This window comes from Periophthalmus magnuspinnatus, chromosome 6, assembly GCF_009829125.3.
Source record: "Periophthalmus magnuspinnatus isolate fPerMag1 chromosome 6, fPerMag1.2.pri, whole genome shotgun sequence".
Taxonomy (NCBI): Eukaryota; Metazoa; Chordata; class Actinopteri; order Gobiiformes; family Gobiidae; genus Periophthalmus; species Periophthalmus magnuspinnatus.
In genome coordinates this window covers 27,792,985-27,819,145 of record NC_047131.1, presented here as the reverse complement: position 1 = coordinate 27,819,145, position 26,161 = coordinate 27,792,985, and the positions used below count along the sequence as shown (strand labels likewise).

Below are 26,161 nucleotides of genomic sequence, written 5' to 3'. Positions count from 1 at the left end.
CTTCTCGTCTCCATGAAGATGTTATATTAAATTAAGTTTTATTATGTTCAGCAATAAAAACACCAGTAATTGAATAGGACCCCCACGAAAAAGAGATGGTTCATCTCAAGGGGCTATAAAATAATAAATGCAACATTCCAGCCAAAGTAATAATATCTCCATGGAGAAAAGCTCATGGCAGACTCTCAATCAAACAAGTTACATAGTGCACCTTTAATTACTTAGAATTGGCTACACTTAACAATATTACAAAAGCATATAGTTGAATCTTGATATTAAGATGTGTCCCATAAAAGGTGTGATGGATATACTGTCATAATCAGGAGGTCGCTGCCTTTTGGCTTCATAGACTGAACAAAATAGTGAATTTCTGCTTAAGCGCTGACTTGGCATTCTATAAGGGCAATTACAAAAAATAAGATGGTAAATCAATATTCCTTCAGTCTACACACATTTACTTCATTCATTTTCTACATTTTTCATCTGCTATTTGATCATGACACTAAAGGGCAGGTTGAATTCTGTAATAGATAATCAGTATTTATGTAAAGTCCCAAAATGTTTGCCTGTAAAAATAAACATGAACTAAATGATGAAGTACATTGTAGTATGATACAGACCCGTTGTGAAGCACTGAGTGTAAAGGGGCCTTCTGTAATTCAGTATTTACTTTATTTAGAGGCATATCTATAAATGCTTTTTGTCTTCCTTTGGACAAATCATTATTTAGAACTACCTTATTCGTGGTTTAGTCTCGTTTTGGACCATGTTTGGGTCTAATTTGGGCCCAATAAAGGCGAGTTTATTCCTGGTGGTATTGGGAAAACCACATGTTATTTCAAGTGGTACTAATGAACCACTGATGTATAGTATTAGTAGTATACGTACACTGATACAAAAGTGCAATATTAGAATTAGAATATTAGAATGTTGAGCTGAGAACGTGGGGTCCATACTTGCGTTCCTGTGTGCCTCCTGCAGCAGCTGTGCCAGTTCAAGCTGTTCGAGTTCACTGCGTGATTGAGAGTGCGCTGGCAGAACCCCCGCCTGCTGAATGAACTGCTGCAGGTTACACTGCCTCAGCTCCTTATTCAGATCTTCCAGCTCATCCTGCTTCGCCTGAGGGACACAGGGGAGAAACACCAGTCATTCAGATTATATTCTCTGTATCAATCTCACATAATACATCAGATTTATGCTTTGTCTAATAAGTCAAACGTAACAACTATCTCCTATCTGGGTACATGTTCTAAGGTTTAGTTTTACTGTGATCATAAAACATTAAAGAGGTAACCAAATACATGTATGTTACAGTACAAGGTTAGTAGTACAGGAGTTAATGTAATTACAAGCTCAAAAGCAGTTGTCCCAGTTTTACAGTAGCAGCAGTGACAGCAGGGTCAGCAGTAGTAGTTGTGGTGTTAGTAATAATTAAATTAAAAGTAACAAATACTTACTGAGGATGTACCTATTGTAAAAGTTATAGATGTTTTGCTTCTGCCTAGATTTATTGGACAGGATTTTACTTCTCTATTTTGAGTATGTTCCACCTCTGAGCACCGTGTAACTGGATAGTGAAGTTGATGAACTGCAGAGCATGCAAACTATGACCACATGGTGGCAGTAAAGACAAAGAGAATCATGCTAAAACTCCCAGTCCCATCAGTTTCCAAGACCTTGAGCTTGAGTAAATCTATGGTCTGACAGAGACCATCTCAAGTTGTCTCTCATCCCTGATTCCAGCTGTTTCTGAGCTGTAAAATAGATATACAACTCTGTTCAATTCCACCTCACAGTATAAACTAACAGCTCCCAGAGGAAACCAAATTCATCAGCTCTCATTATTGGAAATTTGCACTTTAAGGATGCCCTGCAGAGGAAGAAGTGCCACCTTCACACGAACAGATTAAACAAACAAGCCAGTCAATCAGTCTTAACAGCCTATCCATTTGTGTTGAATCAATGTGTCGGCCCACTGTAGCCTCAGCTAGCGTACGTGTGTAATTAGTATTGGACTCCCCGACAGGCGGCTGAGGCGCTTCACACCTGTGAGTCTACCTCCATTAGCCTAATGACAGGAAAGCTGCTCTCATCAGCCCGCACTTAAACAGCCTGTCGCCACCTCCACACATCAGCATAGGCCAGTGAGCAACCTTTCTTTTTTGTGTCTTCTGGTGGATGAAGCTATCATATAATTTTAAGGAAACAAAAGTGACTTATCCCTCCAGGCAAAAACTGACTTGGTGGCGACGTCTTTGCGGTTTTAACTGCTGAGACAGAAACCCTTCACAGGTGCGTGTTGTGGCATGCTGTTGTGAATGACAATCACATCTTTGTACTAAAGCCGACTTAGCCAAAAGCAGTGAGTCTTTGTGACTATAACATAGACCCTCCCTAAGCCCCTCAAAGTGCAATAAATCTGTTCAACCTGGGAGTCACCCATCTCCATAAGAGCGACACACAGCCAGCAAATGTGCTCATCATTATAGTTTTATTACCCCTGCTGCTAATTTGATTTTACATGAAGCTCCGGAGAAAGAATAGCATTTGTGAATGTAAATGAAATGGATGATAAGGAAACTTGTGCTTTCGACTGGGTTAGGCTTTTATTGATACAGCCACATCTATAAACAACCACCAAAAGTAAACAAACAATGAGGCCACAAATTGGCAATAATGAGAGCAAGTGACGCCACTTTGTTCTGTTGCAATAAATCTCAGTTTTATATACAATGATAACATGGAATACTAGATACTTAATTCATACATTAATAAGTCAGCATACAAATTCAACCAAAAGTCTGTGTGATTAGTCTCTAGTGTAGTGCGTCTGCTGCAAGACACAGGGAGGAGAGGGTGTAGTGTGGGTGTGGAGGAGGGCCAGTGCTGTACATTTAAAGGGAAGGGCTTTTTTTTAAAGTCTTTACAGTCCTTTCTCAGTCACCTCTCCTCTTACCTGCAGCAGAGCCTCTGCCTTCCCCAGGGCCTTGTCAGTCTCAGAAAGTTGCTCCTCCAGCTCTGAGCCCTGTCTGTCCAGGCTCAGCAGCTCTGCCTTCACAGCGTCCAGGGAGTCCTCTGGTGAGGTGGAGTTGGCCTGGAGCTGGCTCTCCCTCTGGATCTCCTGCTCCAGCTGATCCGAGCGCACGGAGAAGTCGTGGAGTCGTCGGCCACAGTCATCCAGTTTAGAGTGCAGCTCCCCCAACTTCCTCCTCATGCCTTTCTCCCTCTCCAGCTCCGCCTGCAGCTCATCCTCCCAGTACTGTTCATGAGCGAGCTCAGCTTGGTTCCTGCGCATCACCTGCTCCAGAAGCTCCAACTCCTCCTGCACACGAGCGTCTGATACAGGGGAGGGGCAAGGAGAGGAATAGGGCCGCTCCCATGAGTGAGACTCCCTCTCCAGGGCCTCCAGCTGGGCTTCGATGGCCCTCAGTCTCTCCTGCTGCTGCAGAACCCTCCGGAACACCTCCTCTTTGGACGGGCCCACAGGAGGAGAGGGCGAGGAGGGTGTAGGAGAGGGGGAAGCCCTCTGCTCAGGTGAGGCTCTGGGAGACCTCTTAAGCTGGTTGGCTTTGGGTTTTGGAGATGTGGAAGACGCTGTTGGCCCCAAGTTAAATGTAAGAGATTTCTTGGGCTGACTGCGTTTCAAAGGCTCTGGCTCCCACTGTCTGGGCAGAGGCGTTTGTCTGTCCTGTTTTGAGTTAGATCCATCACTGGTGCTGGGGCCAGTTCGCCTTAAAAAGAACTGCACTTCATTTCCATGTTGGCCCAGCTTGGCCAAAGACTCCAGAGGTTTCTCTGTGGCCAGCAGCTGCCGCTCTGTGTCCCTCAGACGCTGGATGAGAACATATCGGCCCGTCTGACCTATGGACAGAGGGGACAATGGGTAAACCCAAATGTACAAAGAACGCTCTGTTTGTAGTTACAGATGCTGTGTGACTCAGAGTCTGTAGCAGAACAATCAAATCCTCTCCCTGGACTGGAGAAAGCAATGCATAAAAACACACAGCAGACGCATTATGATGATGCTGATATCTCTGAGCCGGTGCCACTGAGAATAGGAATAAAAGGCCATTGCATAAGACATTGCTCAATGTGTAAAACTGTTCAAATAGACTCAATTTTCCACAAGGACTCTGAAATTAGGACAAGTCCTCCCTTCTGACTTGGCAAGAGCTGCTCACTCATGGAAGGAGAGTTCTAAATGTGGTGTTGTTCAGTGCAGTGATAAACAGACGCCTGACTGACCCTCACAATACTGACAACATTTCAGGTCAGGAGAAAAAGAAACTTGAAGGTGAAAGAAAAATATCCTTTTTGTGCGGCCTTCTTTGACTTACCATGGATAACAAGGAATAAATGTTACAGAACTGGGCAGATAATTTCATTCATTTCCATTAATGTTATCAAATTATTCTGTGAAGTGGTATAATAAACAAATAGTGGCAGAGTGACTAACGCAGTTTCTTAAAATAGAAAAAAATAAACTGTACCGTTGAACTAGTTTTTCACAAAGGTACGGCTTTTTCACCATATAATTGTAGATCTCGTTAAACTAGAGCTTGCAAAAGGACTAACACTGACCTAAAACTTTTAAAACTTAGCCAAGCCATATCCACAGAGTTACTTTAATGTAAATGGGGCATGCTTTGATATCGATTTTACATTTAATGAACTCCAACATACCTAATTTCCACTTTATTGATTTGTTCTTTGAGTTAATGCATGAGTAGAAAATGAAAACTTGGTCAAATAAATTCATACAAAACAAATAATACAATGTAGAAAGGAGCAGGATAAGAGTGAAAGACAGTTTTTTTGTTTGTTTTTGTTCATTTAACTTACCAATAGCCTGGGCCAGTGCAATGACCACATCCTGGCAGGACGTCTCCTCGGATAGGCCACACACCACTCGCACCACTCCGTCCACCCACACTTTGAGCTCCATCTGGGACAGGGGGGGGTGGCCCGGGGCGCAAGAGGGGCTTCAATACCAGTCAGTACAGCTTGGCTCACTTCTGCTTAACGCTGCATGGCACTGCCTCTGCAAAGAAATGGACAAAGAAAGAGATACATTGTGGTGAGCTGGATCAATCATTACACACATGACGTAATCTGAACCTTGTTGTAAAGCTCAACAAAAGCACTGCAGACAAATGGTACTCTGTCCTGTTAGCTTATGGTTAGTCAGAATACCTGTTTTTACATTAAACAAAGCTGACGCAAGATATTCAAAATGAGAACACTACTGAATTGTACATTTCCAGCCACTGAATGGATCAAGAAGAGAGACATTTTTATGTTTTCTAGTAGTTAAGCCCCTCCAAGGTATCTTGTGAACCTCAGCACATAAATGCCAATCTGTAACCCAATTAAACGCACTGCTGCCCCCCCCTTCAAAGCAGTTATGATAGCTTACAGCCAAGGGGAACGGACGGCTGAAAGTGGAACAACTCGCCTGTGCAAGTATTGAGGAGAAGATGCTAGCGTGGTTGAATAAATAGAAAACAATGTTATGCTGCTGTCACTCAGGGGATCAACATAGAAAGTAGCCGAACATTCTTTTGGGCGCATGGATATCAGGGTTTTTAATACAGTCTGGGTCTTTCCTTTTTACGGCTAAAAACAAGGTAATAAAATACCGCAGTGCTCATAAAAAGTCGAACGCCTTGGGCAGCGCTAGGATTATGAATAGTTCTTGGCACGAGGATGAGAGTTTGTAGCCCGCGTGGACGAAATAAAAGACAACTCTTCACCCCAAAGTTAGACAGATGGCACGGTCTTATTGCCCACTTGACAACAGGAGATGCCTCACGGTTATGGACCTTGTCTCATTCATGAACCTGGCTCCGCTCCACTGGCTGCTGTGGGGGAATGCATTGACTTCACGTGTCGGGCCAGAGAACTTCGTATTTTTGCTTTTGACAAAACGTTGACCTCCCTCTGCTCCACCGTTGCCTCCCCCCATGCTGTTGAGCAACCTGCTCTTCACTGTATTACTTCAGTGTTGTTTAGGAGCCAAGAAATACCAAGCAATTAAGCAATAACCCATGATATGTTTATAATAACACATCTTAGACTGTACATATAAAGGTGTAGTGTATGAGGACTTCCTGGGAGTCAAAAATTATATCTTAAGATGTGCTTGATTATGGCAAAAAAAATCCTAATCTCAATTACTTGGCTCATCACAATTATTTCCAATGATTACTTCTATTTTGACAAAATTAAAAAGTCTAGAGACCTTACATTTTATTAGTTATTTTTTGGGACACTTAAGTTTTAAAATACTTTGTGCATTATAAAAGAGGTTCTGGTCCAGGTTTTGCAGAACAGAGCCATCACTGAACCTTAACTGCACTTTTGAATATAAGATTTTTGTATCTGAATACTGTGCTACTACTATTCAATGGTGGAAGAAGTACTCAATGTTACTTAAGTAAAAGCACAGATAATAAAAAGTAGATTTAAGTAAAAAATAAGAAAAAAGTACCTGTTTAAAATGTACTTAAAGAGTAAAAACAGTAAAAAGTAAGTATTTCACACAGATTTTGAAATCCAATAAAGCTTCGAATGCAGTAACTTTGATAAAGATTTGTGCTGAATTTTGATCAACAGAAACAACTAAATTCATAGTTGTTGTTTTTTTTTATTTGTATGAACATGTTAAAAATAAACTCTCAGCCTTTTCAGAAAGTCTCAAACAATACTGAAAAATACTTTTACTTTTCAGCCCTGTTAAAAAATGCAGTAGAGTAGAAAGTACAGACACCTGCTCTCAAATGTAGTGAAGTAAAAGTAAAAAGATACCTTTTTTTTTTTTTTTACTTGAGTACAACACTTTACTACTTTTATTTTGTTACGTTCCACCACTGTTAGCAATGAAATCACAATTTCACATTTGAGTAATTGCTTACCCCTCGATGGATATCTGCGCTTGGATATTTTGGGATTCTATTGCTATCTTGATATGAAAAGTAATATCAAAAGCTACACGAGTGAACACGCCGCTGAGGTTGGAAGAGAAGACAGTGCAGTGTTGCAATGGGTAAATTACGCGGAGCTATCCCAGGAATGAGGGAACGGGATAATCATTTACTGCCTCTGTTAGTTACAAATGTTTCAGGTGAGTGCAGTGAAACTCCAAAACGGTCTTATCTGTTAGAATGAAATGCTAAGGTCCTGACCCTCTGAGAGATTAAAGCAAAACGTTCCAACTAAACTAGTGAGTTTTGTTATTGAGAAATGAATAGGATCCCACCACCTTACACAGATAGTTATAAAGGTATTTTTGGGGCATTGTTTGGAATACATCCACCAAAACTGCTTGCCTGTTATTTTCTAATAATGCAATTTAACCTCACAATACCTCGCCTTTGAGTTGTATCTGAAAGCAATACACCATTCCCAATTACATTAACTGCGCACTAGCAAAGAATGCCAGTCTCCCATGATGCTCGGTGCTAGTCCCTCCTGAAATGTGATAATGTGCACGAACAGGAAACAAACAGGCCTGCAGGAGAGTCTCGGGTTTCTGTCTATTGCTCTCTCTTCTCTCTATCTCTCTGCCTTTCTTTCCCTCACTCTCTCCCTCCCTCCCTTCCTCTCGCTGCCATTCTGTCACAAGCAAAACAAAGCTGGGAACTAGACATCTGAAGCAAGGCCAGTGGAGTCTCAAGTCGCCCGCAGCCCCGCGTAACAAGGGACCTTTAACTCAAAACTGAAACGTCACACTTTGAAAGCATACCATCAGCTTGTGTCAGAACCCCTTACAATGAAAAAACGGTAACAGATACAGACGACTGATACAGGGAGACAGCTGCATCTCTGTACATATGCTCAGGTTTGTACACATTGATGAAATGATTTGCAATACAGCAAGAATCCCACTGGGGCATGGTTAATTAAAGTTTTGCAAATGAACTAAAATAAATTGCGCCCGATGAATTTTTCATTTGGTTGCACCCCCAAATGTAATTTCAAAGTGCTTTGTGAAAAATGTGGCGGTTTTAAATGAAGTGTAATGGAACATATCCGTTTTGAATACAGCGGTGGTTTTCGTTCAACTGATTGCGTGACCCATCGTTTACCCCGGCACATTTTAATGAGATGCTCTTTTATTATTATCATACAAACATGGACCATTGCACAGGAAAATAAAACGGGGCCAGAAACATTTTGCAGAAACATTCTTCCGTGATGTTTAAGTTCAATAATACGAGCAATAGTGCGTTCGCTCTTGCACATACACCATCAAATTTGGGATAAAATATTTGTATCAGACCAGGACTAAACAAGGACTAGACAAAAACAAATGTGCAATGGGATAAAACTGGGCACAAATCAGGACAAGTTTGAACTCAAGTTTAAAAGCGTACATATTTTAAGGTTCAAATATTAATTAAATTGGTAAAGTGCGTAGGAACAAGACTTTACGGAAGCTGGTCTAAAGGGTGCTTGCTGCCAGTCACCACCAAAAACGTATTTTTATATGAATAAGATAAAATTTTTGGATTCCATTATTGTACAAATGAACAGTGACAACAAATAGATTATCTTCTCTTGCCCATCTATCCATTTTCAACTGCTTATCTTTCAGAAAGTTTATCGAAAACTTTCTCATGACTTTTCAAATTAGCTTCAATCCTGAGGCCGGAAATATCTCAAACAGAAGTGGGGGAAAAATTCTGGATCCAATTAATTAAAAGTTTTCTATGACATTCAGCTGAGTCAACATGCAAATAATGACGGATGATTTGCACATGGTGAGCAGGCAGAAGACATATACAAATGAGGGGTTTCAATTCATAGTTCCGTCCGTGTGACCGTACCCAAAAGTTGTAGCCATTCTCCCCGGGCTAGTACCAGTACCTTAAAATAGAAACTCACTTCCCGATTCCCACCTCCTCTTTCACCAGACAACCCAAGGCACTTTCACTCAGACTCTGTTTCAGTAGAACTTATGAGTAATGGCCATAGATATACAGTTTTAGAGACCATCTGAATCATTCTGGTATCTGGTATCCAATTTCAAGTTTATAAAGTACAATATTAAAGTGGAGAAATTGTAGTTTTGCACTTTGACCTGGATAATGCAGATAAGAGCGGTACTACTCCGGCATAATAATAAGTGAACCAACTTTTGTGGTGGAGCTTCTGCCACTAGAAATGTCATCGCTTTGCCTGAAATGGTCCGCTCTATGGCATTAAGTGTTGTCACCGGGTCAAATTACAGATCTGTGGAGCGGCGACCCCACTCACACTGAGAACGCATGCATTTCTGGAGCTGGAGGAAGCGTCTAGGGTGTTGGAAGTCTGTCCCCGCGACCCAGCTAAAGGAAGAAAGCAGAAAAAAAAATGGATGGATGGACATTTGGTAGCAATAAAAACACCTGCGACAAAGATGACAAGTTCAATACCACACTTTGGAACATCCGGCGCAATAAAAACTCCATGGAGACAAGTAGGTGTCATGCCCTCCGCCAGACAAGTTACACAATCTAGCTTTAAACAACAGGGGAAGAAACCATTAGCCTGACAGGAGCGGTGTATTTACCTTCTTTTATAATCTATGGAGCCATGAGAACAGGCCACGTTTCTCCGCATGTAAACGCACCGATAGCCTGACGAAAACTGACAGTGAGTAAGACAAACTAAGTAGCACTAGGTTGAATCATTCTTGGACAGACAGGTGAAGAGTGAGTGGACATATTGGAGGCAGGGGCAGGGTGTCTCCCCGCTCATCAACCATCGCGCTAACTCCCTTGGCGTCTTTCATCACCCTGTCGCGGCCTTCCTCTGCCACCCCCTCAATAACGGACTGGCTTCGGCTGCGGCGCGGAAAGGAATCAAGGCAGAAGTGGTTAACGTCACGCTCCCGGGGACACGGCGGGCAGGATCCCACTCGTCTCCGTGGCCCTGTGACTGAGCCCGCTGTCAGGCTGTGAATAGATGGAGCGATTCACACGGGGACAAGTAGAGGAGGAGATAAAATGACTACGCTATATGTCAAAGTTTAGATGTTTACTGAAGATAAATCAGAGGAATGAGGTGAGAAATTTAAAAATGGCGCCTTGAAACACCTTTAAAAGACTACTAATGTTTATTTGAGGGACAGTTTTAACGCTCACACTTCCCTTATTTGAAACAGCAAACTAGGAACTAAGATGATTTGTGTGTCATTCTATATTCTTAACCATAGACTGTATAAAGAAGTGGACAGAGAGTGTGACGTCACCCATAGCGTTCAGCTCCAGCCAAACGAAGCTCATCGAGGCCAACAGTTATAGAGGGATATTTGGAGCCAAGTTCCATATTAGGAATCCCGAAGACGAGTATCAGAGCGGGCACTTAGCAACTCTGTCAATCAATCCTATTGCTAATGCTAAAGGGAGCGACCTCAGGGAAAGAAGGTGCCTGATTTGTCCGTTATTAATGTTCATATCTTGATTTACAAACATAAAAACACAACAGCGAAAAAAACAAAACAGGATCATGTAGATAGGGTTAATACAAACATTTTAAGACCAAAATTACGGGCCTGACAGCAGCAGTTACAGAGAGAATCGCCACAATCTCTCAATACAAAGTAAAATCAAACAGCAGTTGCCTCTTAGGGCTTAACAAGATAATTGATTTAACCAACAGAAAGTTAGAAAATGAACAGTGAAACAGACATTTGTCAATAACAGACAAGCAGATGAACAAAAAGAAAACAAGCAAATGGATAACTGTCCCAGAATGCCCCCTGTCCTTAAACCGTCCTTCAAGGAGGGTTTAAGGCAAGGAAAAACTCAAAAAGCTGAAGCTATATTTTCAACGTAACATTTTTTTTTCATGAAAATTACACTTTTTATATGGATGTCATTTTAGGATAATAACAGCTCTGTCTGAGTCATAAAACCTCTTCTATCAGCACATGGCATGTAGTGGAGTATGTGTATAGATCAGGAGGTGACTATTCTATTACTTAAATAGTTAATGATTATAATTGAGTAGTTGAAATTAATCGATAAACTTGTTTCAATCCTACTATGAAGCTAGGCCTGTAAAGATAATCACTATATCAACTTCTCATTCAATATATAAAGGCTGAAATAATATTTTTTGGTGTCAATATTTATTATGTGTACTTTTTTCTTTGCACTACTGGGAGATTTTTTGTTATTTTTTGGTTATACGTTAAGATTTGAGTCGCAAAAGGTTGAGATAATAACTTCTATGACTCATTACAGATGCAATTTATCAACTAAAGTGTTTCTTTCTGCTATTTATTTATTGCAGCTCATGACTTTTTAACAATATTATAGATTTAGAACAGTTTTTGTGGTATAAATGTTTAAGGTTATTATGTAATTAGTTTCAATATTAATGTTTATCGTCCATATTTACTTCAGCAATATATCGAACTTCCAAATTTGTTATCGTGACAGGCCTATATGAAGTTATTGGAAAAATGATGGTTTGATGGTTATTTTCATTGTCTTAAGTTGTATGCCATTTCTTGCTGAAGTAAATACAGACGAAAAACGATCATATTGAAACAAATTTATGCCACTGAAACAATAATCCAAGAGCAGATTTAAACCACAAAAACTATTCTAAGTCTAGCATATTGTTAAAAAATGATGAGCTGCTGCAATAAATCAACACTTTAGTAGTTAGTTTGCATCTGTAATGAGCCATAGAAGTTCTTAATTCAACCTTTTACAGCTTAAATCTTATAGTATAGCTAAAAAATAACCAAAAATTTCCCAGCAGTGCAAAGAAAAAGTACACACGATAAATACTGACCACAAAAAGCTACTGTTCCAGCTTCCGTACATTGAATGGTAAGTCGATATAGTAATTATCATGACAGACCAACATAAAGATTCTATTTTCTAAAGCTTCCTATAAATCTTCTCTGCTGCCACCAATCACACAATGCACTTTTGTTTCATGACAGGGGAACGGCTACATGACTTGACGTCGAGTGTTTGTGATTGCCAGCAGATGTTCCATTTATGCCCTATCCTTACGAGAGGTCACCGCAGCCCCGAGCTACTACGCTATCTCCACAGACACACAGCTCCGGGAAACAATAGCTGACAGACAACATGATGCTAGCCGGAGACGCACACACAAAATGACCACACAATAAAACCCCTTATAGCAAAGTGGACAAAACTGGCCCCTATCAGTGTAAACACAGACTAGACAGAAGCGACTACGGCAAGATGGTGGAAAAGAATAAATAGTGGTGCCCTCCCCGGCTCTGAGCTCAAGGTTGGCGAGGAGAGTCGATGTACTAAAAAGCCAGTAACGCGCTGGCACGGAGCAACCTGGTGTCACTGAACGGACATTATTGCTTCACTGCGGGTAGCGTTTTCTGGCCGCTGGCATCGCTGGGTGATTCCTCTGCCCGACCTTTTATAGTCATCCACGTGTTAATGATAAAACTAATAAAACAAAAAAAGGCCAGGATAGTCCCTTGGTCGGTTAACACGCCCCATCATTTGCCTTCGTCTTTTTTGGCATTTAAATTTATGCGGCGAGTTTGTAGAGGGCTGCCCCTTGAGAACAGTATACGCTGCTTGTTCCAAAATGATCTTTTTCAGTTTGCGAAATGAAACTTGTCCTTAAGGAATTGGAAATAAATTGGTTCTGTTGGCGAGACGAGTCCACGAGCGAGGTCTTTAAAATTCATAAACTATAATTCAACGTTTTTTGACTTTTATTGATAGAAATTTACCCAACATCTGCTTGAATTATCCACATCCTGGGGCATATTCTTTATAGTGACGAGAAACGTGTCTTTTACAGCGCAGACGTATTGCCTCTGAAAAACAGATGTTGTAGGACAATTATCGTGAAAAGTATCTATATATTATGGAGGTTTAAATTTCCCACGCACGAGACATTACAAGAAAGGGTTTGGTGCCTGTGGTCACAAAAGCAGGGAGTGGTCCGTAAAGAAGCGCGAGGATCAGGCATCAGATGGACTGCAGCGGGGAACCATTACAGGCTATTAACTTTGCAGTGTAGACGTTACTTTCTTGTGGTGGAGTTGTTCATTTAATCAACGTTTATTGTGTGTGAAAAGGCAGTAAAAAAAACAACAAAGTGTCAGGTTCATTGCTTGTACATGTTTGGTACAGAGAAGAAAAGGAAAAAAAACAAGTATATGAACAACATTTTAAGCATTTTTGCAACGAGGGGGCTGTTGTAGTGGCTTACGTTTGCAGCTGTGGAGGTCATGTAGCCTTTTTCTTAAAGAACTCATGTTACGCTGTTTTCTGAGCTATGTTATAATGTTTTTTCCTCATCGCAAATAGATCTGGAGTTGTGTTTTGTTTCATTCATACATGTTTAACGCACAAACCCTGCAGATTTAGGCTGAGTTCTTCTCTCAAACTTCCACCTTTTGATGTCATGTGGTAATAGAGGAAGTGCTCCACTGTATTTTTAAACTTCACACACCTTCAGTAGAATCAGTTGGATGATTTCAGCTCCGCAATTGCCAATATTTCCTGAATTAAAGGTAAAAGATAGCTGTTAACTTGAAAACTACCACTTCATGACATCACAAGGTAGAACAGAGCATTTTGAGCTTTGGAGATGTAGATGGACTAATAATAAAATGTTACTCAAACACAGCTCCGGTTACATTTTTGATAAGGTAACAGCATCGTGGCTTAAAACTCAAAAGTGGACCTTTAAACATCCTGCTTTTGTGACCATCCTGGATTTTCAATTATAAACATTGATTAATTCACAATTACAAAAATATCCTGCGTGTTGTAGTTAGTTGTTGACTGTAAACATCCATGTATTGGTTCATTACGCAGTCAGACAGCAGAATGAGCCCCTCTCTTTGGGTTGCCAGATCCTAACACCAGTTTGGAGTAAACCCAAAAGCACTCTCTAATGATGCGTTTCAAGATTTTTTAAATGGACAGCGCAAAACAGCTCAGCAGTTCACCAATGCAGAGGTGTCCAAAAGTTTTAGAAATGTGGTTAAGCGTTATACACTTTCTATGAATAAGATGGAGATTAAATTAATTTCCACTTATTCCTGTTTCTCCTTGTCACTGTGGAGACCAGGCACTACTGTTAATTAGACACGATGGTTGCCTGGTTTCAAGGAGATTCACTTAAATTCTCTCTAAAATAATGCCCTTTGTCACAGTGCATTAATTCAACCAATGTTTCCTCTGAAAGAAAATTCAAAAATATTTCCCAAACCTTTAAAGTTGCTCCTCCGTCAGCCTTTGCTCTTTTGACGCGCTAATGACAGGGCAAAAGAAATCCGAAACACTTGTTAATAAGCTTTGGTGTTCAGATTTGCATATGGGGTTTGTCAGTGCAGCTTTCTCTATTATAATAACTGGCTCGTCCAAGTGTGAAATCTCAATGAGAAGGGATCAGCCGCCATTAATACAGGGGACACGGTTTCACTCAAGGACAAATATGTTTATAGGAGTTATTCCAACAGAGTAAGCCGAGCCAATATACCCCTTTTAATTGCTAATCTCAAGCTGCAGTTGATACCGAAACGCTTTTAGTAGTAAATAAGAACCACCGACCAAATACAGTTTATATTTCGTTCATAATTGACATGGGAATTACATTCTGACAGTGAAGTGATAAAAGCTTTTAGGCACAGCACTTGCTAAAATTGACAGAAAAAATATGCTTGGGGAATATATAAGATTAGTTTTTCTGTTTATCTTTATTAAACTGTATAATGGCTACAAGAAAAAACAATGCAGCCACTTCGTTGACCAAAAACTAAGCCTTCTACGTCAAGTCCGTTTATTTACTAACCCTGAAATGTCGACTTCAGTAAGTGATAAACAGATCAATATATTTTGGGGCTCAATATTTCTTTGCAATCGCGTGGAATTTTTATTTACTACGAAAAGATTTAAGCTGCAGAAGGTTGAAAACGTAACTTCTATGGCTAATTACCACTTCATTCTGCTATTTATTCCTTGCTGCTCTTGCGTTTTAATGATACTGCATATTTAAAATTGTGTTTATAGGGATTGTCCTACTTTACGTTACTGTGTCAGTCGCACAAAATACTTTAAATATTATCATTTATCGCTGTTTATCTCTGCAGCAATACATCATGCTTCAGAATGTGTTACTGTGACAGGCCTAGCTGCCGCAACTATGTTCATCACACAATTGTTTCAAGGAATCAATGTCGTACCTTCGACATTCTCACCTGTGGTTGTCACTATCGCTGTAGTCACACTTTGTAAAAAACCCACTACGGTGTGAAATTCCACTTGTCACAATTCACTATGCAGACAGACGCTAACCCGGGTCAGACATTGGGAGACAGGTGAGGAAAACTGACAAAAGAAAGGCTATTTTTTCAGTATTATAGAATGACAATCCCCACTTGGCATAATTTATGGTTTCATTGAAAGGAAACACACACCCAAACGCATGAGTAAGCGATAGTTTATACAGCTATGACCTCATTCATGCAAAACCGGTGTGGATTTTCCAGTTCTACAATCACAAGTTTTTGACAAACAGCTTATCATTTTATGTGCACATTCACCTGGCAGACTACAGCAATCTCAAAACACTCAAAAATGTTAAATTAGACTTCCAAGTTTGTCTGCACTCCCTGTCGATCAAATCATATTCTTGTACTGCGTCCTTAATCTGCAAAAAAATGACAATATGAAAAGTCAGCATGGATTAATCCTGTCCATTTATTCATTTAAGAGCTTTGTGACATAGTATATGGTCTTAAAAATGAAAAAGAACTCCAAAAAAATCCAGGTTTTCCAGGTTGCACAAGCTCATGACTCATCAGTGAAAGTGAACAGCCAACTCATACCTTGGCATTCCCTTTTAACCAATAGGTGGAGGGTTTCGGATTAGCAGAGTGACGTATCAAACCACATAGGTCACAGCAGCACCAGATTGTCTGATTCAGAGAGAGGAGCACTTTTGGCTGTCCGTGGGCTTAACTCCGAGCACACAAGTTGGCATTGTTAGGTAAGAAAGCTGTCAACCGGATGACGGGCACCCATGTGTAATTATATCCTCCCTTCCTGAGTCAGCGAAAACCTGCCAGGGAAGGAGAAGTCTGCCCCGTTCCCAGAAAAAGTCATACGCAGCAACAAACCTACTGGATAATGCACACCTTAAGTAGCGTCAAGTAGGCAGCGGGAGAATGAGAGTGACAGGCAGACATATTCAGTTATTACGCTGCCAAAATAGTATCCTTCAGGACTTAAAATACATAGGCAGACAGTCTGACTCAAGTTTAATAGTCATGTTTAAGGAAGCCACTAATTTAAAGGGAGCAATTTTCAGAGAGTGTGAGTTTAAATTAGTAGGCTAAAATTGACCAAAACATGCTATTCATAGTACTTTCACTTACAGTTTAAGTTGTTTTCATAAGCAAGTTTAGAAAATATGTACTAGGCGATATATCAGGCTAAGTTTAAGCGTCGAAGAGTTTTCCTGTAAATGTCTTGTTTGTATTGTAGTGTCATGTGCGAAACTCAAAGACACAAATGCGCAAATGTTGTTTACGTCAAATAAAACGCCACTGAATTGAATTGTAATCTTTGTCGTGATGTGCAAAAGCAGAATGGACAAGGAGTCTGCCTGTCCTCGGCTAAGTTAATTCTTTATCGTAATCCAGTGTAATACGATTTTCAATTGTGCGCAGAATGTCTATTTTGGGGACCTGGCCAAGAGCGGAATTTTCATCATTTTTGGTGTACAAGAAAAGAATGATGCAATATGCAACAGAGTCCTTGTCCGAACTGGAGGGAATGCTGCCATTAGCGTGCCCAGGGAAAAGTTCAGTTTGTGGATAGTTTTCAGAAAATAAAATGAATGCAAGTTTAAAAAAAATAATAGAAAACATTCCATTTTACAGTTCAGGATGAGGTGAAGGCAGTTATGGCAACAGGAAAGCACAGGTGCACATTCTTGAGCAGGGATGGACGTACCCATTACTAAAGAAATATATTCCACTAAACATAAATACGGCTGTTATGAATGAATACTTTCGCAGATCAAAGTGAAAAGCGATCCAGGGAGCTTTCTTTCCACAACATTTTTATAGGGTCGTGAACACCGCGTGGGGAGGTCAGTGGAAAATATCGGATACGCTCCCATTCTCATGCTGTTTTCGATTAACTTTGAAACTAAAACCTACGTTCCTGACTGTGACATTCCTTGAACAACTGCCAGGGAGTCAAACCTCAAAAACACAAAAGGGTGCCACAGGCTGTACAAATTAACCTGTTACTTCACCACGAAGGTCAGGCCGAGCTACGGGAAACATCTCCTCTCGCACGCCCACCTAATATTTACCCAGGGAGTTCGTACATGCTGGGCCCTGGGAGAGATCCACAGAAACATGAGTATGGGGTGTGTAGGTGTGGGGACCTTCTGGTATCAGGTCATTTAAACTTTATGGGAGATAAAGTGTTGTCATTCTCTAACAATGGACCTTATTCACTTAACAAAAATGCAGCCATGTGAGGATCAAAAATGGTTTTACTGGATATTCTATGAGACATGTTTGTGGAATGCACACAGCGAGATGAAAATAAACATTCATCTGATTATAATGAGACTATTGAGAAAAAAGCATTTAATTTAAAGAGATGCTTATTTAGGTGCGTCAGTACGGTTTATTATCTTGTATTGATCGACTTAAATGGATTTGAAATACATTTGGCTGTAAAAGTTATGGTTAGACAATGAGCAAATTCTTGAGGTCTTATCCATCTGCACCCAATCGTGTTTGACATTCCACTTCTGCAGAAACCGTCACATGTGGTTTCTAATATGCTTTTGAAAGGGGCCGCACAGTTGTATAAGAGTAATTATACAAGACAGAATATAAAAATGTATTCATGACAAGTAAAGATCTGGATATGTGGATAATTCAGTATCTTTCTTCATGTTCAGAGTAATAATATGCATTTTTTGTACCTAATAGTTGAGTAGAATTTGTTTTGCCCTAACTCATTTCAGATTTACGCAGCTAAAACCTGGAACAGTCTTCCTGAAGATGTGAGACAGGCCTCTACTTTGACAATGTTTAAATCCAGGCTCAAAACAGTTCTTTTTAGCTGTGCATACGACTGATTCTGCACTTTTCTCTTTTAATGTTAATCTTATGATGATTATTTGTGATTATTTATGTTTTGATTTGTTGTATTGTGATTGTAATGTCTTTTTTATTCTGTAAAGCACTTTGAATTACCTTGTGTACAAATCGCTATACAAATAAACTTGCCTTGCCCTGCCTAACATTGCCCTGTGTTGGAAAGCAGTTCTTCGGGTGAAAACGAGACTGCTGTTTGGTGTATAAACGGTTTTACTGTCTGAGAATCAGGAAGAGCATGCCAATTGTTTTTAGCTTTACTGTCTGGCCTCTGAAAAGCAATTATAACTCTTTGCGGGGAATACTTAAAATGCTAAGATGCACTAGGACCAAAGAAATAAGTTAAGACAGTATTTTAGAGTCCACAAATGAATGAAGTACATGAAAGAACACTGGGCATGACTCCATATGCACATCACTAGTCTTACTGTGCATACCATGTTGTTTGGACAGCAGCTCTTGTGGTATCTCAGCGCTAATCCCACTTGGAAAGTTAAGGGTGGAATCTGTTTGTGTTGCATGTGGATCTTGAGCTGTAGAGAGGGTGGGCCCCGGTATCGGCCTGATTTATAGGTTTGACGGCAAAGTGTCTCGCACAACTCTCTCCCTGTCATTACTCCCGGGAAGACTAACGGCCTGGCCTCTCCATGGGGGAACGAAGGCTGCGTGGACACTCGGGCTCGGGATGGATGGGGCTGATTTATAGTTGACTGTCTATATCCAAGGAGCGCTCCTCTGGGACATGTAGGTCTTGAGTCAGATCACCAGGGTGACGTGCGGTGCGGAGACAAACATACATGAAGCCATTAGCGCACGTAGATTAGAGGCTTAGTGGTGTCAGAGCTGCTGTTGTGGAGTTTACATTTGAGATAAGTGAGTTGCCCCCATGGAAACCGCACTTAGAAGAGCCGAAACTATACTGTTTGTTCAAGGCAGGATATTGAACAACTACGTAATGTATTAGCCTACAGACAGAAATCATAAATAATAGCTGTTTCGTGTAGTTAGCGCCTCCCTTCAGACAGATATAAGGCAGTGTCTACCAGTAATCTGACCAGAACTGAAGAAGTGGTTTGGATGAGCAGTGAAACGACTTTACTTTTGGATTTTACTATGGATCAGAGCTGGAGGACTGAGGGATTACACAGACATCGTACTTGACTATAATGTAATGCTACACAAAAGAATATGATAAAAGCACTTTTTGAATAAACGTGATGAGTAATTCAATTTCACGTATCATTTAAAAAAAATATTGCTATCAAAACTTTGCCTAAACAGTACAAAATTATTGCTAAGCTACCAAGGAAACATTCCAAATATGTTTATAGAGGACTAAGTGACAGGCGAAGCAAGTGTTGTGCCCCACGAAGACCAATTATTCTGCAGTGTGCTGTAAAACATCTCTTAACTCTAAATGTATTTATGTATTCAAAATGCCAACAATTTCAATATTGATTTATTAATAATGTATCAGTCGTGAGTGTGTCTTACATCTACGGCATGTATAATGTGCCTGCAAATTTACAACAGGAGTGTGAACAAGGACCCACGAGACTCGTGTGATAAGTGTACAAGTTATCTGTCTGAAACCTGAAGCAGTCAGTGCCCCACATTTAAAAGAAGCGCTGCAATCTTTTGGAACAAGGCCCAGGTTTGAGTCACAGAGCTTGTTTCTTACGCAGAAGAGAAAAAGGTAATGTGACACTGAAAATATGTCTTATCTGCTCATCACCATGAATGAAAGGACTTTGGACTCTTTGTTGGTGGTTTGTAACAACACCAACAATAATGGTGTGAATTGAAAACATTCAGGAAGCATAGGCATTGGTTATCCTGTACTTCCCCTGCATTAAAAGAACTTATACAAAAGCACATGACATATCAAAAACTAAAACTATTCAGAAACACACAATAACATTAGTCAAGTTGGTGACCAAGCGGACAAAGTAAAATAGCAAAGTTTCTGGTCATTCAGTTTAATTATATTCATATATATATTGTATGGTTGAATGCCCTTATAAATCCAAGTTTAATGTCACTGTGAGCCACTTAGATTTCAGGAGAAGCCTTTCCTTCTAAATGCGACTCCATGCTTAGCAACATTTGCGTGTGTTTGATGTGCTTGATCAAACACATCTATATTCACTGACAGGTCGAGCATCAAGCGTCTCACGGAAAAGGACAGCCCTGTCACACACACCAGCCTGTCGTCTTCACCAACCTTCAGTCTAGACTTCACAACTGAGAAGAATATTCTGCCTCTTGTTCAAGTGTTATATTCAATAATAAAATGTTACTGTTCAAGATTTAAACAACTTTGGCCATGTCCATATGAATACAATGTGTATTATAAGTTGTGCTCAGCTATTCCTCATCTGAAAGTTCATAGTTATCTCACCATTGTTAAAACTAAATGCTATGAAACATTCTGTCTAATGCACCTGCTTGTTGTGTCTCTCTTCCCTCACTTGATTTAGTGGCCCTGAGTCAAAGAGCAGACATTTTGTTTTTGTGTGGCCGGCGTCTTGACCCCCCCCTTTTGGCCCATGTCCGGGCCCTTGGTAGAGGCACCACGTTATTTACTGCTCACAGAGCCCTGTGTGCGAAGAGTCAACACAGCACGGCTGGTTGAGCAGGGGAGCAACCTGCTGCTCATTCGCACAGTCACATGACCATCCCAAGGGGCTGGCAGAGATGTTTACTGCAAATCCAATCACAAGTCATGATAAAAGTGAGAGAACCCAGAACAAGCAGACATCCAGCACACGTCAGCAGAGTGGAAGGCACAGTTGAAAAGGTGAAGTTATGTTTTTGATCGCGTGACAGAAAGAATACATCTCTTCTGGCTGGAGGAAGTTCACCCTGACAGGCCCCGACAGCTCTCGCTCAGGTGAACTTTCCGGACAGCTGGACACACGTGGGCCCACATCCTGGAGGTGGACGGGCTTTATATGGACCTGCTCCGATCAGGTGGGATATTTCAGCTCCTGATCTGCACACCGGGCTTCACGCTACTGGGACTGTGCTCAGTGACCCATGACAGACATTTTCAAAATCAACTCCTAAAAGGCTTCACTCAAGACAAAAACAAGTGCAATGTTTCACACAGTCTGCAACAAAGCGCTCCCTGAAGGATAGGCCTGCAGAGGTATAGAAATGTGCAGCTTAACGAGACAAAAATGTGAACAGGTTTCTCTTAAAAGCAACATCTAAAACTAGAGCACAGTGAAATTCCTCCTCTAAATCCCCTGCTTCCTTTGGGTAATTATAGGCTCCTGGAAGACAAACTCCAGGTCTGCTGTGTTTGTCTTTGGCTGAGTGGGTACAACAGGTGACTTACTTAAAAAGACCTGTCCACTCTTGGTTCTAATGTACATATAACAATTCTGTACACCCCACAGACGAGAAATTAGCAAACCTTGAAATTCCGATTTTCTGTAAAGCTGGGATTACAGAAAGTCTTAATGTAGTACTACTTAGTTTATGAAGTACTATGAAAAAACCCCTAACCCAGATTAGCTACCATATAACCCAACCATATCCAAGTTACTAGCTCTACAAATACAGCCTAACTTTTCCAATAAATTTCACATTTTGCCAAAGTTCCACAAGAACATTCTTTTAAAAAAACACTCTATCAAAAGTAATGTTCTGCCATGTTTACTCCTGTGGGGAAATAAGTAGATGCCTCCGTGAAAACTTAGTGTGGAATGATTTATGGAAAATAAGATTTGATAAATTGAAAAGTGGGCTGAATTTGGATTGGAAATGGGCTGCTGGGGGGAAAATGAGGTAGCTGCTCTTTGAGGGATGTGAATGTGTCGCGGAGAGGAGCGGATCAATCTTTTATCACTGACGGCGGGCGTTTATTCCTAATGGATCCGATTGGAATGCTGGAATTTTTTCCACCACACAACAGACCGGGGAGGGGGCGGGGGACAACTTCACCTCTGAAACATGCAAACATTATTTAAAAATAGGGTTTTTTTTTTTCAGTTACCTCCAGACCTGAGTCTAGGAATGCTCCTGATAAGAGTGCAGGGAAATTAAGTCACAACAAGGAGACAGACTTTTCCCCATTAAACGCCCCAAGGGATATCTCCGTGTGCATGGATGGACTTCCTAGTGACAGGAACATTAGTAGACTAGTATATATTTCCAGAGCTCATTTTTTTTGGTAAGAAGAAAAGCACTGGATAGGTTTGGCGCACTCCGATATGCTCTTGTCTACGGTAAACAGAAGGCAGGAAAAAACAAAAATCCGAGAGACAATAAGTGGTGTATGAGCAGAGGAGCAAAGCAAACAAGACTGGAGAGACGGCTGATGGTGCCTGTGGTAATTCACTGTGGTGATTTTTGGGAATGGAAAACGCCACAAGCTGACAACAAAAACTGTATATACAAGAAACAGAAGCAAAAAGCATTCATCTGCTGGCACTAGTTACTTTTACAAACAACATTACAATAATAAAGTATTAAAGGGAAGTATATGTTCTGACCAGATAATTATCATGTTATTGTTAGCCGCATTGTCAGAGGTTTTTAAAGATACAAAAGAATAACATTTAAGCTGAAGCAACCCTATACTTAAACAAAGACGATTTATCTTCTGGACTTAATTGGCTAATTACTGAAGCTGTAGAATAAATCAGTGTCGCGCTCAAGAACCGATAAGTTTAAAGTGCAAGTTGTAGTTCATTCCCCTATAGCCATCTGTACTGCGGGCACTATCTCCCGAGTTCACGACGAGCAGCACCTAAACACGAGATAACACATGATATATAACTGGTAAACTCCCACAGTGGACCTTGTAAAGAAAATAATCACCCCATGGGCAGGAGGAGGTGTGGGGAGGTGTGGGGGGGTGCTAATCAATGCTCCTGATTGGACGTTCTGTTAATGAGCTCAGAGTTTCCCCCTATCTATCTGACATACAGCACGCTGAGAAAACCTTAAGTAAGATGCTAGCCCATGCATAGTGATGAGTCAAATGGGCTTAAGAGCACTGTGGAGCATTAGACATGCACGGCACCCGGCAATACTGAAGTGTAGAGCGGCTAAATAGGGATAGAACATGCACAGAAAGAGAGCGAACTTTGGCCATTAATTAATCTTTAATCCTACGCGGGGTAAAGAGAGACGTGAGCGTGACGCATGGGGTAACAGATAGCCAGCACTTGTCTATTAAGTCTCATTGTGGTTGATGTTCGCAAACTCAAGAGGCCAGCCATGTCTACATATACACATTATGAACATTTTATATGCTTTAAACATTTATATAAGGCTATAAACAGACTATAAACATTTTAACACCTTAAATTCATGGTGGCCAGATTATGGAAAAATAGATACTGTCAATGTTGCTTTGGATGAAGATATACAAGAAATGAATATTGAGTATATGGTTTATAATCAGAAATGCTGCTAACTAAAAAGGAAAAAAGGTGATTTTTCTGCACATTCGTAGGTAATTTTACAGTCCTTTCTCATTTTAAAACCACAACTAATCTAACTACTAACTAATCTGTTGGACTGACATAATATCGTCTGAATAACTTTATCAGGAACTCCAAAAAATATCAATAAATACATTTCGTCAGCATTGCCCACTCCTAGTTTAAACGATTTGAAATACAAAGCAGAAGCTCTATTGTCAACAGGTACAAAGTTGCTATATTCGCTTTGACAGATAAGAAGTTGGACAGCCTAACACACGAGAAAGAACATTTCAAAAAGTCTACAATGAAACCACACGCATTAAAAGTAAGAGAAGTTTGTCTTACCAGTGCTCTCGTCCTCTGCGTCTCCTGATTGTATATCCCCACTCCGTCGTCTCTCTGGCAGGCTGGCTGAAACCTTCACTGGTGACGAAGCTGTCGATCCGGTTGTGCTGCTCCACGTACACGAGTGTGTGTGCTAACAGGAGCGTGCCGGTGCAGCAGAGGTCAGAGGCAGTCGGGCAGCTGTAGGAGGAACACAGAGGACAGCCGTGAGGGATTTGCTCCGTGTCGCGATCCGTCTAACATTCACACAGGCTTCTGGCGGCGTCGCTGGCTGCCTCAGGAATGCACTTGTGCTGGGTTGTCTTCACCAGCAGCCGGAGATCTGAGAGACTCAGAGCTCCCTCCCTCTGCTCCCTGCTGTCTACAGCCCTCCTCCTCTCTCTCCTCCCCCTCCCCCGGCCAAAAGAAACACAGCCTCTCCCTCTCTCTCTATCTCCACCCATTCTCTCCATACTGACAGATCAGGTACCTTGTGCTTTCAGGTTGGAGTATAACTTTTCTGTTTTCTCTGCTTAATGCTAAACAGGGTTACATATTTTAGATTTTAGAGCATGTTTAACTTTATAATACATTAAAAGTGTACAGCACCCAAAGTATTTGTCTATAATCTCAACAGTATAACCACAGCATAATCTCAACTAAAAAGTTCAGGGGTAAATGCTTCATACATGGATGAACAATGAAAATGAACAATGTTTTTCACATGGTGACTCAGACCCTATTCTATTTCTGGATGCACCAAAGTGTCATTCTCTGAGAATTAAAATAATGAAATCACCACAACTATGTAACAAGATAAATGAATAGTGCTGCAATAGTCTGCTGATGTTCATATAGAAGCTTTTCCTCCCAGTTTAGCACATGAATCATTCTGTTTGCTGTATATGTGTGTGTTTGAAATCACACTAACCTGAGGCTATGAGCCTAACACAGCCTGGGGCCTGCAGTCACAAACAGCTGATTACACAAGCCACAACGTCAGGTGACTATCTTCCTCTTCCGGGAATGAGCTCATAGTGCAAATAACCAGGTGCTGCGGTGGTGTGTGGATATGACAGGACTACGCCCACTGGAATGGGGACAAAACTGATCACTTACAAATGGCAGAATAATTACCCACGAAACAAGGGCAGGCTCCTGAACTGTCCCGAGGCCCCTCCCGTTCAAACACAGCCAAGGCATGCATGACCAATGGGTTAGGCACAATGTGTGGGAATCCCTCTTTTTAAACACACACTGCTCTGTACATATCCTTGAGCTCAAACCAAAATCAGAGCCACTTTCAGATTTGACCCTCCCCCAAAACATTGAAGCTACTCACCAGCTGCACCACACCCTAAAGAGTTTAAATTCAAATTTTTCAAATGCAAATAAAAAAGAGCTACAACACTACAATGAAAAATATTAGTAATATTTAGGATCTGCTCTTATTGTTGGATCTGTGAAATCATTTTATATCATTACTGCAGCATTTCTATGTCATATGTCGTTCACTGTTGTATTTATCTTGGCTTTATGTTCATGCAGTTTTGCATTGTGCACTCTTCAAGCACCTAATGAGGACATGCAGTCACTGTCCACAATATCTAGTGGGCACATAATTGAATTACAGAATAGATTTCTTGGATTAATTGTCTTAATTTGATAAATTAAATCAAGCAAACAAAAGTAATAAATGACGTGGCTATGTGCCAGACTGAGTCACAAAGGCCTGTGGTGAATCAGAACCATCTCTCCACTGTGTTCATAAAGCAAAGCTTTTGGCACATCCCAGAGATGTGCAACCTCACAAATCACTGAGGCCACACTAGGATAAGGAGGGCCGTAGGACAGAGCCCCAGGAGGCAGCTCACAAGGGCCCAGGGCTACAGTGAAAAAAGCATGGTGCCAAACAGAGTGCAGCTAATACACTTTAACAGACTATTAGGCTGATGTGAATCACAGGGACCATGTCAAATCTGCACTAACTTCATTTCAGGGCTTTTTGCTGTGGTCCAGGATCTAACTGAAGGTCAATGGACATAAGATGTGCTTCAGTCTAAAGAGACAACGGGGCAGTAATCAGACTGAATCTACTGTTGTGTTTAGTCAAGGATTATGGAAGTGGAAGGCTTCACAGACACCTTCCAGGCATTCCTCAGGGTACCTCCCACAACTCTGTGCCTGCCACGGCCCACCCTCCCCTGTCAGAGCCCACATTTCATCCTCCTCTGCTGGGTGACTCAAGCATTCTTCA

At 40.9% G+C, this 26,161-nt stretch overlaps 1 protein-coding gene across 2 annotated transcripts in view; it reads right to left on the bottom strand.

The window, feature by feature from the left end:
- Window positions 1-26,161, bottom strand: part of rassf7a (Ras association domain family member 7a) — a 38,273-nt gene that overhangs the window by 2,041 nt on the left and 10,071 nt on the right. The window contains exons 3-6 of one of the 2 annotated variants that reach the window (XM_055222251.1): window positions 23,926-24,105; window positions 4,843-5,041; window positions 2,957-3,861; window positions 957-1,119 (exon numbers count right to left, since the gene is read on the bottom strand). In XM_055222251.1, coding sequence (XP_055078226.1) covers window positions 957-1,119; window positions 2,957-3,861; window positions 4,843-4,945 — 1,171 coding nt within the window. In that variant the 5' untranslated portion in view covers window positions 4,946-5,041; window positions 23,926-24,105. Of the gene's footprint in view, window positions 1-956; window positions 1,120-2,956; window positions 3,862-4,842; window positions 5,042-23,925; window positions 24,282-26,161 lie in introns of those variants that run through there. The other variant, XM_033967833.2, reaches the window with a different exon arrangement.